Here is a 12,372-nt window from a genome sequence, read left to right on the forward strand (position 1 = left end):
CTGAAAAAAAGTCTGGTTTTAGCTGGGTTATGATAACTCTTTGGATATTATATTACCATATTTTTCGGACCATAAGACACACTTTTCCCCCAAAAAAAGTGGGCGGGGGAAACGAGGTGTGTCTTATGGTCCGAAGGTAAGCGAAAACTCTTGTCTCCCATTCAGTCAACGCCTTCCATCAGCTCCATTGGAGAGATGTGATTGAATGAAGATGCGGAATTCTCCGCCCCTCCCTGCGCGCACCCATTTTCTTCCTTTTACTTCGCCGCTAAAGAAATAGTTTTTGCTAAACTAAACCTCATAGGCCAAATCCCAATAATTCTCCGGTTTTGTATTGCTGGCGACTTGCCCCAGCAAAGCCGTGAGGAGTTGTCCCTGCAGGTTTCTCGGCAAAGTTTATTGGAAGTGATTTTCTATTTGCAAGAGTAATAATTGTTTGAAATTGCTTTGGCGTCTTAGAAAACCTATTCAGGGAAAAGAAACTACTGGTACCTTAAATTTTGGCCAGCAGCTGAAGTGCGTTCAAAACCCCTGCAAGAAAGCAGCTTCTCATCCTGGCGGGGTGGGGGAAGGGCGGCAAATAAGTTCTTTGTTTCTAATGCATCTTTTCTTCCTTTCCCCTGAGCACTTGGCCCCCCCCCCACATTCCTCGCCTCTCCTCCTTCCTCGGCTCTCAATGCAGCCCTGCTGCGTATACACGTGCACCGAGACACGCAACCCACTGGGTGGAGGGTGAGGGTGGGGAAGCCGGCACGCTGAGCTGCCGACCAGCCAATAGAAATGCAGGTTCCCGACGCGGCGAGGGCAGGGTGCGTAGAGAAAGAATCGTGAGGGTTGTTCTCATGCCGCGGGAGAAGTGTGCGTTCGAGGAGAGCTACCAGTAATTCACACATTTGCGGGCTCCCAGCCAAAAAGAGCAGGACGGATTCTTTTTCTTTCTTTCTTTCTTTCTTTCTTTCTTTCTTTCTTTCTTTCTTTCTTTCTTTCTTTCTTTCTCTCTCTCTCTCTCTCCCCCTTCCTTCCTTCCTTCCATTCACTCTCTCTTCCTTCCTTCCTTCCTTCCTTCCTTCCTTCCTTCCTTCCTTCCTTCCTTCCACTCTCTCTCTCTTCCTTCCTTCCTTCCTTTCACTCTCTCTCTCTCTACCTTCCTTCCTTCCTTCCTTTCACTCTCTCTCTCCCTTCCTTCCTTTCACTCTCTCCCTTCCTTCTTTTCTTCCTTTCTTTCACTCTCTCTCTCCCTTCCTTCCTTCCTCACTCTCTCTTCCTTCCTTTCTTCCTTCCTTCCTTCCTTTCACTCTCTCTCTCTTCCTTCCTTCCTTTCACTCTCTCTCTCTCTCCCTTCCTTCCTTCCTTTCACTCTCTCTCTTCCTTCCTTCCTTTCACTCTCTCTCCCTTCCTTCCTTTCTTCCTTTCTTTCACTCTCTCTCTCTCTCTCCCTTCCTTCCTTCCCTTCACTCTCTCTCCCTTCCTTACTTTCTTCCTTCCTTTCACTCTCTCTCTCTCTCCCTTCCTTCCTTCCTCACTCTCTCTCTTCCTTCCTTCCTTTCTTTCTTCCTTCCTTTCTCTCTCTCTCTCTCTTTCTCTCTCTCTCTCTCTCTCTCTCTCTCTCTCTCTCTCTCTCTCTCTCTCTCTCTCTCTCTCTCTCTCTCTCTCTCTCTCCCTTCCTTCCTTTGCTTTATTATAATAAATATTTTAGTATACTGGTACTATTTGGTTCAGAATATTTTTTTCTTGTTTTCTTGCTCTAAAAACTGGGTGCATCTTATGGTCAGGTGCATCTTATGGTCCGAAAAATATGGTAACTTTGTGTGAATAAGTTTACAAAGACTTAATGTTGAAATGATAAATAAGTTAAGTCAGTTTCTCCTACATTCATACTTTTTCTCTCTTCATACACTCACCCACCCATCCATCTGCAAGCATACACACACAATGTGTATATCAATTATCTGTCAACAACTCAACAAACACATGGAAGTGTATTTTAAAACTGTTCTCTACAATATATGTCAATAGAACCAATACTATTTCATAAATAGATATAAACCTGAGAAATATGATGGTGGTAAATAAAACACACAATGAAATAGATTTCCCAGGCAACTGTGAGCATTGTCAAGTCCCCTCTCCTCCCAGTTTTGTCCAATCTCAAAAATATTCATTTGGCTTGTGGTGCCTACTTTTGGATGACTGTCTCCAGAAATAAAGAGATTAAGAGACATGATGGTTTGCACAGTTTTCATGCAACACATATAGATAATGTGCACTACATAAAAGGAGAAATATAAATTATTTTAGCAAACAAATAATTAAACATAGTTAACATCTTACTTTTATACTCCAGGTGAAAACCAGCTGCCGCTACACTAATATCAGAGTGAAAATGTAAATAAAGTTGATTGGAAGTGCTGTTCAACAGTGCTGGTACTGTGGTGCCTACAGAAAACATAAGTCAAATATATATATATTAATTAAAAAGAAGCAACATGTAAGTACAGAATCTCCTTATGGCGAATCAAAGAATTGCATGATGCTATAATAATTATTAACCACCTCGGAATATGTTTTAGTTTTACTAATTATATTTTAGGTAAAGGTAAAGGTTCCCCCGCACATGCGTGCTAGTCGTTTCCGACTCTAGGAGCCGGTGCTCATCTCCGTTTCAAAGCTGAAGAGCCAGCGCTTGTCCCAGGACGTCTCCGTGGTCATGTGGCAGGCATGACTAGACGCCAAAGGCTCACGGAACGCTGTTACCTTCCCACCGTAGTGGTCCCTATTTTTCTACTCGCATTTTTACGTGCTTTCGAACTGCTAGGTTGGCAGAAAATTATATTTTACCACATATTAAATTCAATATACATTTAAATTGAATACACATCTCCCACATCCTCTTTTTAATACAATCTCACTTAGATTCATATTAAAATCTCAAATGCAATTTTGAGGAACATATTTTATCTCAGCATATAGAGCTACATAAACTCATAGAAATATAATCATTCCATATTTTCTGAGTAGCACTTTGGAATTTATTAGAATTATTATTCACTTAAGTACTCTTGTGTAGCAAAATAAAGATAAAACTGAGCTGCAAGTTGTGTACAGAATTAATCTGTTGCTCTACTGCCTCACTACATGTCAATTTCTGTATGGACATATTCCATCCATAATTACAACAGCTATACTTTGATAACATGAATTAAACACTTAAGATAAATCACAGCTGTCGCTCTATATTCAAAGGCATTCAATAAAAGAATATAATACATATTGTGTATAGAGAAGAAATAGAGAAACTTGAGTAGCTTGCATTTATGTTCTGGCCATTAAAAGTCAATATAGATTCCTACATACCTGAAAAGCTTCCAAGCCTTGGTGCGGTCATATCACCACCATCATAAATTTCAAGAGAGTCCCAATTATGTTCAGTGGCAAAGTTTATTACCTGTATCTGTAAAAACCATATCACTGAGTGTTCATTAAACATGATAATTACTAAATTTTCAGAAAAGTACATCATAATAAGCTTGTTAACAAACACAGCAATGTAAATTACATAACCAGGACATTTCCCCACTTGCATCTAACCACAGTAAAAATATGTCCTGCCAACATCTTGGGTTTTTTTCATATCTCTGATATTGTCTTCAGTTTGTTTCCATCCCATTAATAAAAAAAGAGTTAATTAATTATTAGCTGTAAACAAATGTGTTTTTTTCCTTAAGTCATAAACATCCAATGACAATTGTTATTAGATTTAGATTTTTATCGTCCACTACAGTGGCAGGAAAGTTGGATGGCATCAAAGGACACTTATTCTTGCAGTTGATGTAGAAATGTTCCTTCTTCTGTGGTTCATAGTCAGTCTTGCCTGCATTACTACAGGGGGATGCTAAACATTAAAAAAAACTTGAAATACTTGAGGTGAAGATGGCCTCATCACTTCTAACTTCTGAAGGTCCCTCAACACTTAGTTATGCCAGCAGGGTAATGTAGTGAGGTGGCTTTATTATTATTGACATCCCTTCATCTATTATTCTTGTTTTAGCTGTTTTCCTAGTTTTCTAAAATGTTTTTAATGCTTGCTAACAATAATGATTTTAGATATGCATTGTATTTTTTGTCCATTCAGAGTTATTTGGTTATAGGATGGGTGGCTATATGAGTGGCTAGACAAATAAATAAATATCATAAGAGGAAATGGTGTAAAAGTGAATTAGCCTGAAATAGCAATGAAAAGATGAAATTACATTACTACTACTGCTCTTTTACAGAGTCTGGAAGAATTTGGAAATCCACATTTATTGTCTGTATAAACAAAACTAAGACAGGGGAGGAAATCCTGAATAGTACTTTTAATTGTTTTATACTGCTTATAGCAAAATCAAAAGAGCACCAGAAACAATTAATGAATTTATTCAGAATGGGAGCCAAAAATAGGGGTAGTAAATTTATTTTTAGTATAATTTTTGCTGACTTAAGGATAAATGTATAACAGTTTATCTCAGCAATGGGGAAAGTACCCACAGTAACAATGTTATAAATCTTTATAATTATAGACCAAAATAATATTGAAATGCTACTAAAACAAGAAGAATTATACAGTTCTGCTTAAATAGCATAATTTGAAGCATGTGTAACATGAGGTAAATTTTACATCTAAGAAATAATTTGGAACAATAATGATAGTGAACTACACAATTAGACCGAAACACTATTTGTGAAGATATAAAAAAACAATCCAGGAACTATATTTTTAAGGTCAATTTACTTAGTTACTCTCATTTATCTTTCTTCTCCTGCTCCTCTTCCATCTGGGAGAGGAAGCAATCAATGGAATACCCCCTCTCCCCCTATTGTATCCAACATAACATCCACTTGCTTTTTAACAAAATAAGTGTGGAATGCATACTTATACACCAAAATTCACCCATAAACTATGTTGCCACTGAATGCTATTTCCATCACTGAATAATCACTATTTTGAAATTATCCATTGATTTTTAAATAAACATTTCATTTATCATAAAGATCGAAAGATGATTATATCCATTAAAATATGATCAGGGTTGTGTTTTTTAAAAAATTTCTTATATGAATACAAGAGTATTCATATAAAAAATTAATTAGTAATTAGAAAATTACTAAGACATTTCTAGTTTAAGAAAATATGCAAAAATGTTTCAAATGTTAAAAGAGAGCAATCCTAATTAAATTTTTGATTTAAAAGGCCTCAATGTAATTTGGTTTAAAGGTTTTTTTAATGTAATGTTTACTTATTGAATAAGAAGTTGGTATGGTATGGAAGTACATGTGACAAAACCTAGTGAGCATTGGAAACCATTAGTTATAAGCTCTACTGAAGCTTATTAGCACAGTTCAGGAAAGCTTCTAAACTCAAATCTTGACTTTAAATATCTTGAACTGGTTGAAGAGGTTTTTTTTAGATAGAAATCCCTTTTATAATCTCTGTAAATTCTTTCTGTAGCCAATTTGACTTGTAATGCTCTATGAAAATGAACTTTCATTAAAATTAAGCTCTGTACACATTGTTATTTAATAGACATAGTTTCTTTTAATGAACCTTCCTGAATACAAAGACTTTAATTAATTCATATTATTGTTGTGTGAAATAAAAGTATTTTTTCATTTTTAATATGAAATTATTATTATTATTATTATTATTATTATTATTATTATTATTATTATTATTATTATTTCATTCTTGTATAATGATAATACATGCTACATATATCTCACAGGTGCATCCATATGATAGTGACATGGTTTGCCTTGTCAATCCAGAAGGGCTTATAAAAAAGTGGTTCATTGTCTTGAATAGTATGGTTTTTTTTATTAAAATAGTTTAAATGTTTCTTTAACTTATTAACAGTATCTCAAGAATGATATGAAGGCCTTGTTGAAACAAATCTCATAAAGAAGACAAGTCACATTGACTTCATAAAAACAGCTATGCACAATATCTTCAGTGTCAATCTGTTTCCTTCTGATAACATATGTACATAAATATATAATAAATATATCATAGCCTCATTCAGTTTAAAGAACTGCATTAAGATGTAGCAATCATTACAGCTTTATCTGGTAGCATATGGTATACCAGTCAAGTAAATTATGATCAACATATGCATAAAACTGATTTCCAAACAAGTTCCTTTAATTAAAGTCAATTTCCACTAAATTGCATTGAAGTAAGCGTGGTGAACAGAAGTAATTTTGGCTTTTCTACTTTACATGCAGAAGGGGTGGGGGTGGGGGCTGAGGGATTCTGAATTTGTGAATGAAACTATACAAAAATGCAAAATAAGGGTTGTTTTTCTTTTTGTTTACATTTAGCTAGGGTTTAGAGCAGTAATAATAAATTAGTAATATATTTTCTTTAATTCTGAAATACTTTATATTCCACTGTTGGCAAAATATGGACTTGCCTGAATACCTGATCCCTCAGTCACTATGATTTTCCACACACAATTCAAGCTGTTACCATAAGGTTCAGGATAACCTGGAGACAGTATAGTACCTCTGCGTTCAGTGAAATTCCGGCTGCATGGCACTGAAAGAAAATTGAATTTGAAGTAACAATAAAGCTTAAACTTTGCTGACAAAGAAGGGAAGTAATTAAATATCATTTTCCTTAGTTGCTGTAAAAATTGTTTTTCCTATTTCCAGAATTACATGTAAACAAAAACAGTTATATTTTCTTTGATAATGTCCATAAATGTTAAATCACAATAATGTCATATTAAATTCAAGCAGTTTTTACTATTTCAACCTTCAGCTCATTTCAGATCAAGTTTTCTAAGTGAGGTAATGTATTTTAGGACCAGAAAGGGATAAGCACCACAACAATAGTAAAAAATATAGTATTAGGAAAACAGATAAAGTAAAATATAGGAAAACAAATGAAGATTTTGAGGTCTAAAAGCCTGTTATTATATTCTGTTTTCCCTTATCATTAATTTTATATCGATTATATTTCTTTTTGCTAATGTTCTTAGCTATACAAAAGTTTCAAGGAAAGGAATTGTTTTGACATAATTTAGAAATACAGGTAGTTCTTGACATTTGACAGTCAATTAGTAACTGTTCAGAGTTATGATGGACTCAAAAAAAGATACTTAAGAACTGGATTCGAAGTTCCATGGCTGTTCCCCCCTGCTCTCCACAGTCACATGATCGCATTTTGGGTGCTTGACAAGTGGCCTGCATTTACAGTGATTTGCATTTCTTGGCAGTCATATGACAATGATTTGCAATCTATTTTACTAGAAACTAATGTTTACTTGTGTTTTTTTGGCAAAATATGCCCACTGACCATGGAATCATTTAATGACCATGGTAATTCACTTTAACAGCCAATGCAAAAAAAGTGTAAAATCAAGTTGGTCATGTGATGACTCACTTAAAGACTGGCATGATTTAGGACCATCATTGCAGGTTCAGTTATAGTCATAAGTCAAGAACCACCTGTAGTTGTATCCATGTTAGAAAATAAAATGTCCTTCTGTATTATAGAAATACATTACAATTTTTACCTGTTTGATATTATTATAGTTCAAATAATTAAGATTTTATGTTTTCCCTTATGGGCATACCATCCCTCTCAGTGCAAAGAACTGCAAAATACAAATCTCTGGAGAGAAAGAAAAACTGAATCCAAAATGGAAATACAGTTCTTATGGAAAGTGTCACACATAAAACACAACGAGCAGTTTGCTACGCAAGGCCATTCTGATTCAGGATATAATAAAACGCAACCAGAATCAGTTGTAAAGTTAAAATACTGTTGTTTTCCAGGTGTATTAGTCATTTAATATTACAAAGCAAGCTTCAGTCCAATTATAGTATATTTCCAATTGCCAGAGATTCATCTTAAACTTAAGATTTTAGAGGCAGTCATAATAATAAGAACTGAGCAAAATATGCATCCACTATGTAAATGTAATAAGTTATTATGTCAAAATCTATTCTGTCTGTCAACCAGCTAGTACTCAATTAGAACTGAGATGACATATTACTCTTTTAAGCTGGACGTAGTTTACATTAATCAAGGGTGAGGGAATTTATTTGTTTAATACTATTTAATAAAACTAATAATGTTCTTAATTTACATTCATAGATTCTGACTCGGAAATGGATGACCTAAAAATAATAAGCCTTACCCACACAGCTTGGCACTGTGTCGTTCCACTGTGCTAAAGCATTGGGCACAGAACGGCAGCGGATAGCTTTGGAGCCTTGGAGAAGATAACCTGGACTACATTCAAAGCGAACTACAGAACCAGCTGAAAATTCAGAGCCAATCCTCCTGCCGTACCTTGGCTCTGGGACAGAGCTGCATTGCGTATCACTTGTTCGTGGAACAGCTGCATGAAAGAAAAAAAAAAGCATTATTGGAGAAGTGCCACCACTTTAATGAATGTATTTATTTTTAGGTAAATTTGCTCAATTTATACATGTTTTATTATTTATTAATTTATTAAATTTATATGCTGCCTATCAAGAGACTCTGGATAACATGCAATATCTTAACAATACAGACAATTAGAAAGTTAGAAATAGAATAGAATAGAATAGAATAGAATAGAATAGAATAGAATAGAATAGAATAGAATAGAATAGAATAGAATAGAATAGAATAGAATAGAATAGAATAGAAGCTGGGAGGGACCTTGGAGGTCTTCTAGGTCCAGCCCCCCACTCCAGCAGAACCTATACCATTTTAGACAAGTAACTGTACAGTCTCTTCTTAAAAATCTCCAGTGATGCAGCACCCACTATTTCTGGGGGCAAGCTGTTCCACTGGTTAATTGTCCTCACTGTTTCTCTGTAATTCCAGGTTGCTTCTCTCTTTGATCAGTTTCCAACCATTGTTTCCTTCTCCTGCCCTCTGGTGCTTTGATGAATAACATGACTCCCTCTTCTTTGTGGCAGCCCTTCAAATACTGGAATACTGCTATTATGTCACCCCTATTCCTTCTTTTCTCTAAACTAGCCAAACCCAATTCCTGCAGCTGTTCTTCATATGTTTTAGTTTCCAGGCCTTTGATCATCTTAGTTGCTCTTCTCTGATTTTTTTCCAGTCTCAACATCTGTTTTTTAGTATGGTGACCAAAATTGGTTGCAGTATTCCAGGTGTGGTTTTACTAGGGTTTTGTAAAGCGGTACTAATACTTCGTGTGAACTTGATTCTATGCCTCTGTTTATACAACCTAGGATTATATTGGGTTTTTGACTGCTGCTCCACACTGCTGGTTCATAGTCAAGTGATCTTCCACTAGGACTCCAAGGTGCCTCTGACAGTTACTCTTTTTGAGTCAGGTCTCACCTATTCTTTACTTATACCTTTAATTTTTCCTGCCTAAATGTAAAACTTTGCTTTTCTTCACATTAAAGTTCATTTTGTTAGATAGGGCCCATTGTTCAAGTTTGTCAAGATCTTTTTGGATCCTGACCTTATCTTCTGGGGTGTTGGCTATTTCTGCTGGCTTAGTGTCATCTACAAATTTGATGAGTTCCCTTCTATTCCCTCATCTAAGTCATTTATGAAGATATTGGGACTAAGTTCTGGGTGTTGTGATTCAGGGTCAGCCTGTGGGTTCGGCAGTTGGGTCGGACGACTCAGAGGAGGAGGGGGGGTGTTGAAGACCTTGCTGATGATAGCCCTCAGGCAGGCCCCTCCCACTTGGTCACCATGGAGACCCAGCTGTGTGAGCCTGACAGTGTGGGTGAAGATGACCCACAGCTGGCCCTGTTCAAGGACGCCCGACGCAGGAGGCAGGCAAGTAGGAGTAAACAGAGGAAGGCAATGGGGCTTCTCGGAAGGAGGGAGAGAGAAGCCACGCCCTGAACTCTTTATAAAGGACTTGTGTGGGGAGGGCTGGTTTGCTGAAAGCAACCGCTCAGATAGTGTTTCAAAGCTCCTGTATCTTGGTTCGTGTCTTGTTTGTTTTTGTAATAAATTTGGCAGACGTCATTCCAGCCTCTTGCCGTTTGTAAAGGGGTTGCCTTTTCTGCAAGGCCGGTAGCAGGCTGGTACAGAACACTGGGACTAAGATGAAGCTTTGTGGTACCCCACTGCTTACTTCTCTCCATGTTGATGTAGTACCATTGAGGACTACTCATTGAGTACAGCTTGTCAGCCAGCCACAAATCCATCTGCTGGTGATATTGTCCATTCCACCTCTTTCTAGCTTATAAAGAAGTAGGCTGTGGTCTACTTTGTCAAATGCCTTACTAAAATGTCAGTGGCATTTTGCTGGTCTACTAATTTAGACACTTTATCAAAGAATGAAATGAGATTGCTTTGGCATGATCCGTTTTTGACAAACCTGTGCTGGCTGCTGGTTATAACTTTGTTTGCTTCTAGTTGTTCACAGATCTGTTTTTTATTATCTTTTCCAGGATCTTCACAGGTATTGATGTTAGACTGATTGGTCTGTAGTTTCCTGGGTCTGTTTTTTCCCCCCTTTCTTGAAGATGGGAAACATATCAGCACTTTTCCAATCTTCAAGTACTTCCCGGTGCAATGATTCTGAGATAACATCTGCCAGCTCCTTCAGTACTCTGGGATATAATGTGTCGGGTCCCAGTGATTTATATTCATCAAGGTCAGATAGGTGATCTCTTACCATTTTGTTGCTTATTTTAATTTTTGTTTCTAGTTTGTCTTTTGCAGGTTTTTTTTGGTATGTTGGGCTCTAATTTCTTTTTATGTGAAGACTGATGCAAAGAATGAATTAAGCAGCTCTGCTTTCTCCCTACTGTCTGTTATTTCCTTGCCATCTTCTTTCTTTAGTGGACCTACAGTTTCCTTGACATTTTCTTGTTACTAATATGTTGGAAGAATTTTTTTATTACCCTTGATTTCTGTTGAATTCTTTGTTCATTCTGAGCCTTTGCTTTCCTGCCTTCATCTTTGCATGTTCTGGCTGTCTGCTGACAAGCAGCCTTAGTTATGTGTCCCTCTTTTCAGTTTTTGTAGTTGTCCTTTTTGTTATTCAGTTTGTCAGAGAGATCTTTGTGCAGCCATGCTGGTTTCTTCTTGAATTTCTTGTTTTTCTTTTTAAGTGGTATTGTGCTAGACTGGGCGTTTATGATCACATTTGTCAGTGTTTCCCATGCTTCTTGAGTTGTTTTCCCCTTCAGGATTTTCATCCATGGAATATTTCCTAGGTTCTCTCTGAGTTTGTTAAAATCAGCTCTTTTGAAGTTTAAGACACTAGTTGGATTATTGTTTACTGCCTGTGTTTGCATTATATTGAATTCCAGTGTGATGTGGTCACTCTAGTTTATTTATTTATTTATTTGATTTATATACCGCCCTTCTCCCTAAGGACTCAGGGCGGTGAACAGTGAACATAAATAACAGAATGCACAATAGTTATCTTAAAACAATAATTAAAACAGAACCCATCAGACCAGACCAGATTGCTTAAACAGATGTGTTTTTAGGTCGCGTCGGAAGGAGCGAAGGTCGGGAGCCATCCGGAGCTCAACTGGTAAACGGTTCCATAGGTCAGTCACGCTCACAGAGAATGCCCTCCCTCTGGGAGCTACCAGACGGCATTCTCCGAACAGCGACACCCTTAGGAGGCCCTCTCTGTGGGAGCGTACTGGACGGAGGGACGTTGACGCTGGCTAGTTCCCTTCTCTACCTTTTGGATGACAAAGTTGTTGGCTAGATTGGTTAGGAATCTGTTTGATCTCCTGCTCCCTGCAGAGTTGATTTCCCAGTTGATATCTGGATAGTTGAAATTTCCCATTATTACTGTGGTATGCTTCCTACACACATTTGTTAACTGGTTGGCAAAGATTTCATCTATTTTTTCTGATTGGTTGAGTGGCTCATAATACACACCTATGGCAATGTCACTTCTCCCCCCCTTTTATATTAACCCATATACATTCTGGAGGGATTTTATCTTTGATCATGTCCATTTCTGTAGATATGTAGATATGTTCTCTTACATATAGTGCAGACATGTCAAACTCGCCATGTCATGTGATGTTGCGCGACGTATCAGAACTTTTTTCCCATTGCCAGCAATGGGATGGGTGTGGTTTCTCCATGATGCTCCAGCTCGCCGGCCAGCAGTTTGACACCCCTGATATAGTGCAACTCCCCCTCCTCTTTTTGTAGATCTATTTGTTTTGAACAATTTGTATCCTTCCATCAATACATTCTAGTCATGGGCTTAAAACACTGAACATTAAACATTAAACTTTTTCTAATATTTTCAATAAACTTTTCTGTATACATTAAATATACCAATCACAGCAAAAAGTAAACCAAATCACTGCTCTTATTTCCCAATTAAGGATTTCCCCTACAGGAGTTATGTTTGAGAG

At 37.0% G+C, this 12,372-nt stretch overlaps 1 protein-coding gene across 1 annotated transcript in view; it reads right to left on the bottom strand.

Annotated features, from left to right (window-relative positions):
• CSMD1 (CUB and Sushi multiple domains 1) overlaps positions 1 to 12,372 on the bottom strand; it is a gene marked incomplete at its 5' end in the record, with an annotated part of 1,146,395 nt that overhangs the window by 136,279 nt on the left and 997,744 nt on the right. The window contains 4 exons of the mRNA XM_083350006.1: positions 2,332 to 2,436; positions 3,355 to 3,451; positions 6,450 to 6,574; positions 8,184 to 8,387. Of these exons, the coding sequence (XP_083206132.1) occupies positions 2,332 to 2,436; positions 3,355 to 3,451; positions 6,450 to 6,574; positions 8,184 to 8,387 (531 nt within the window). The remainder of the gene's footprint in view (positions 1 to 2,331; positions 2,437 to 3,354; positions 3,452 to 6,449; positions 6,575 to 8,183; positions 8,388 to 12,372) is intronic.

This window comes from Vipera ursinii (genome assembly GCF_947247035.1).
Source record: "Vipera ursinii genome assembly, chromosome: 1".
Classification (NCBI taxonomy): Eukaryota; Metazoa; Chordata; class Lepidosauria; order Squamata; family Viperidae; genus Vipera; species Vipera ursinii.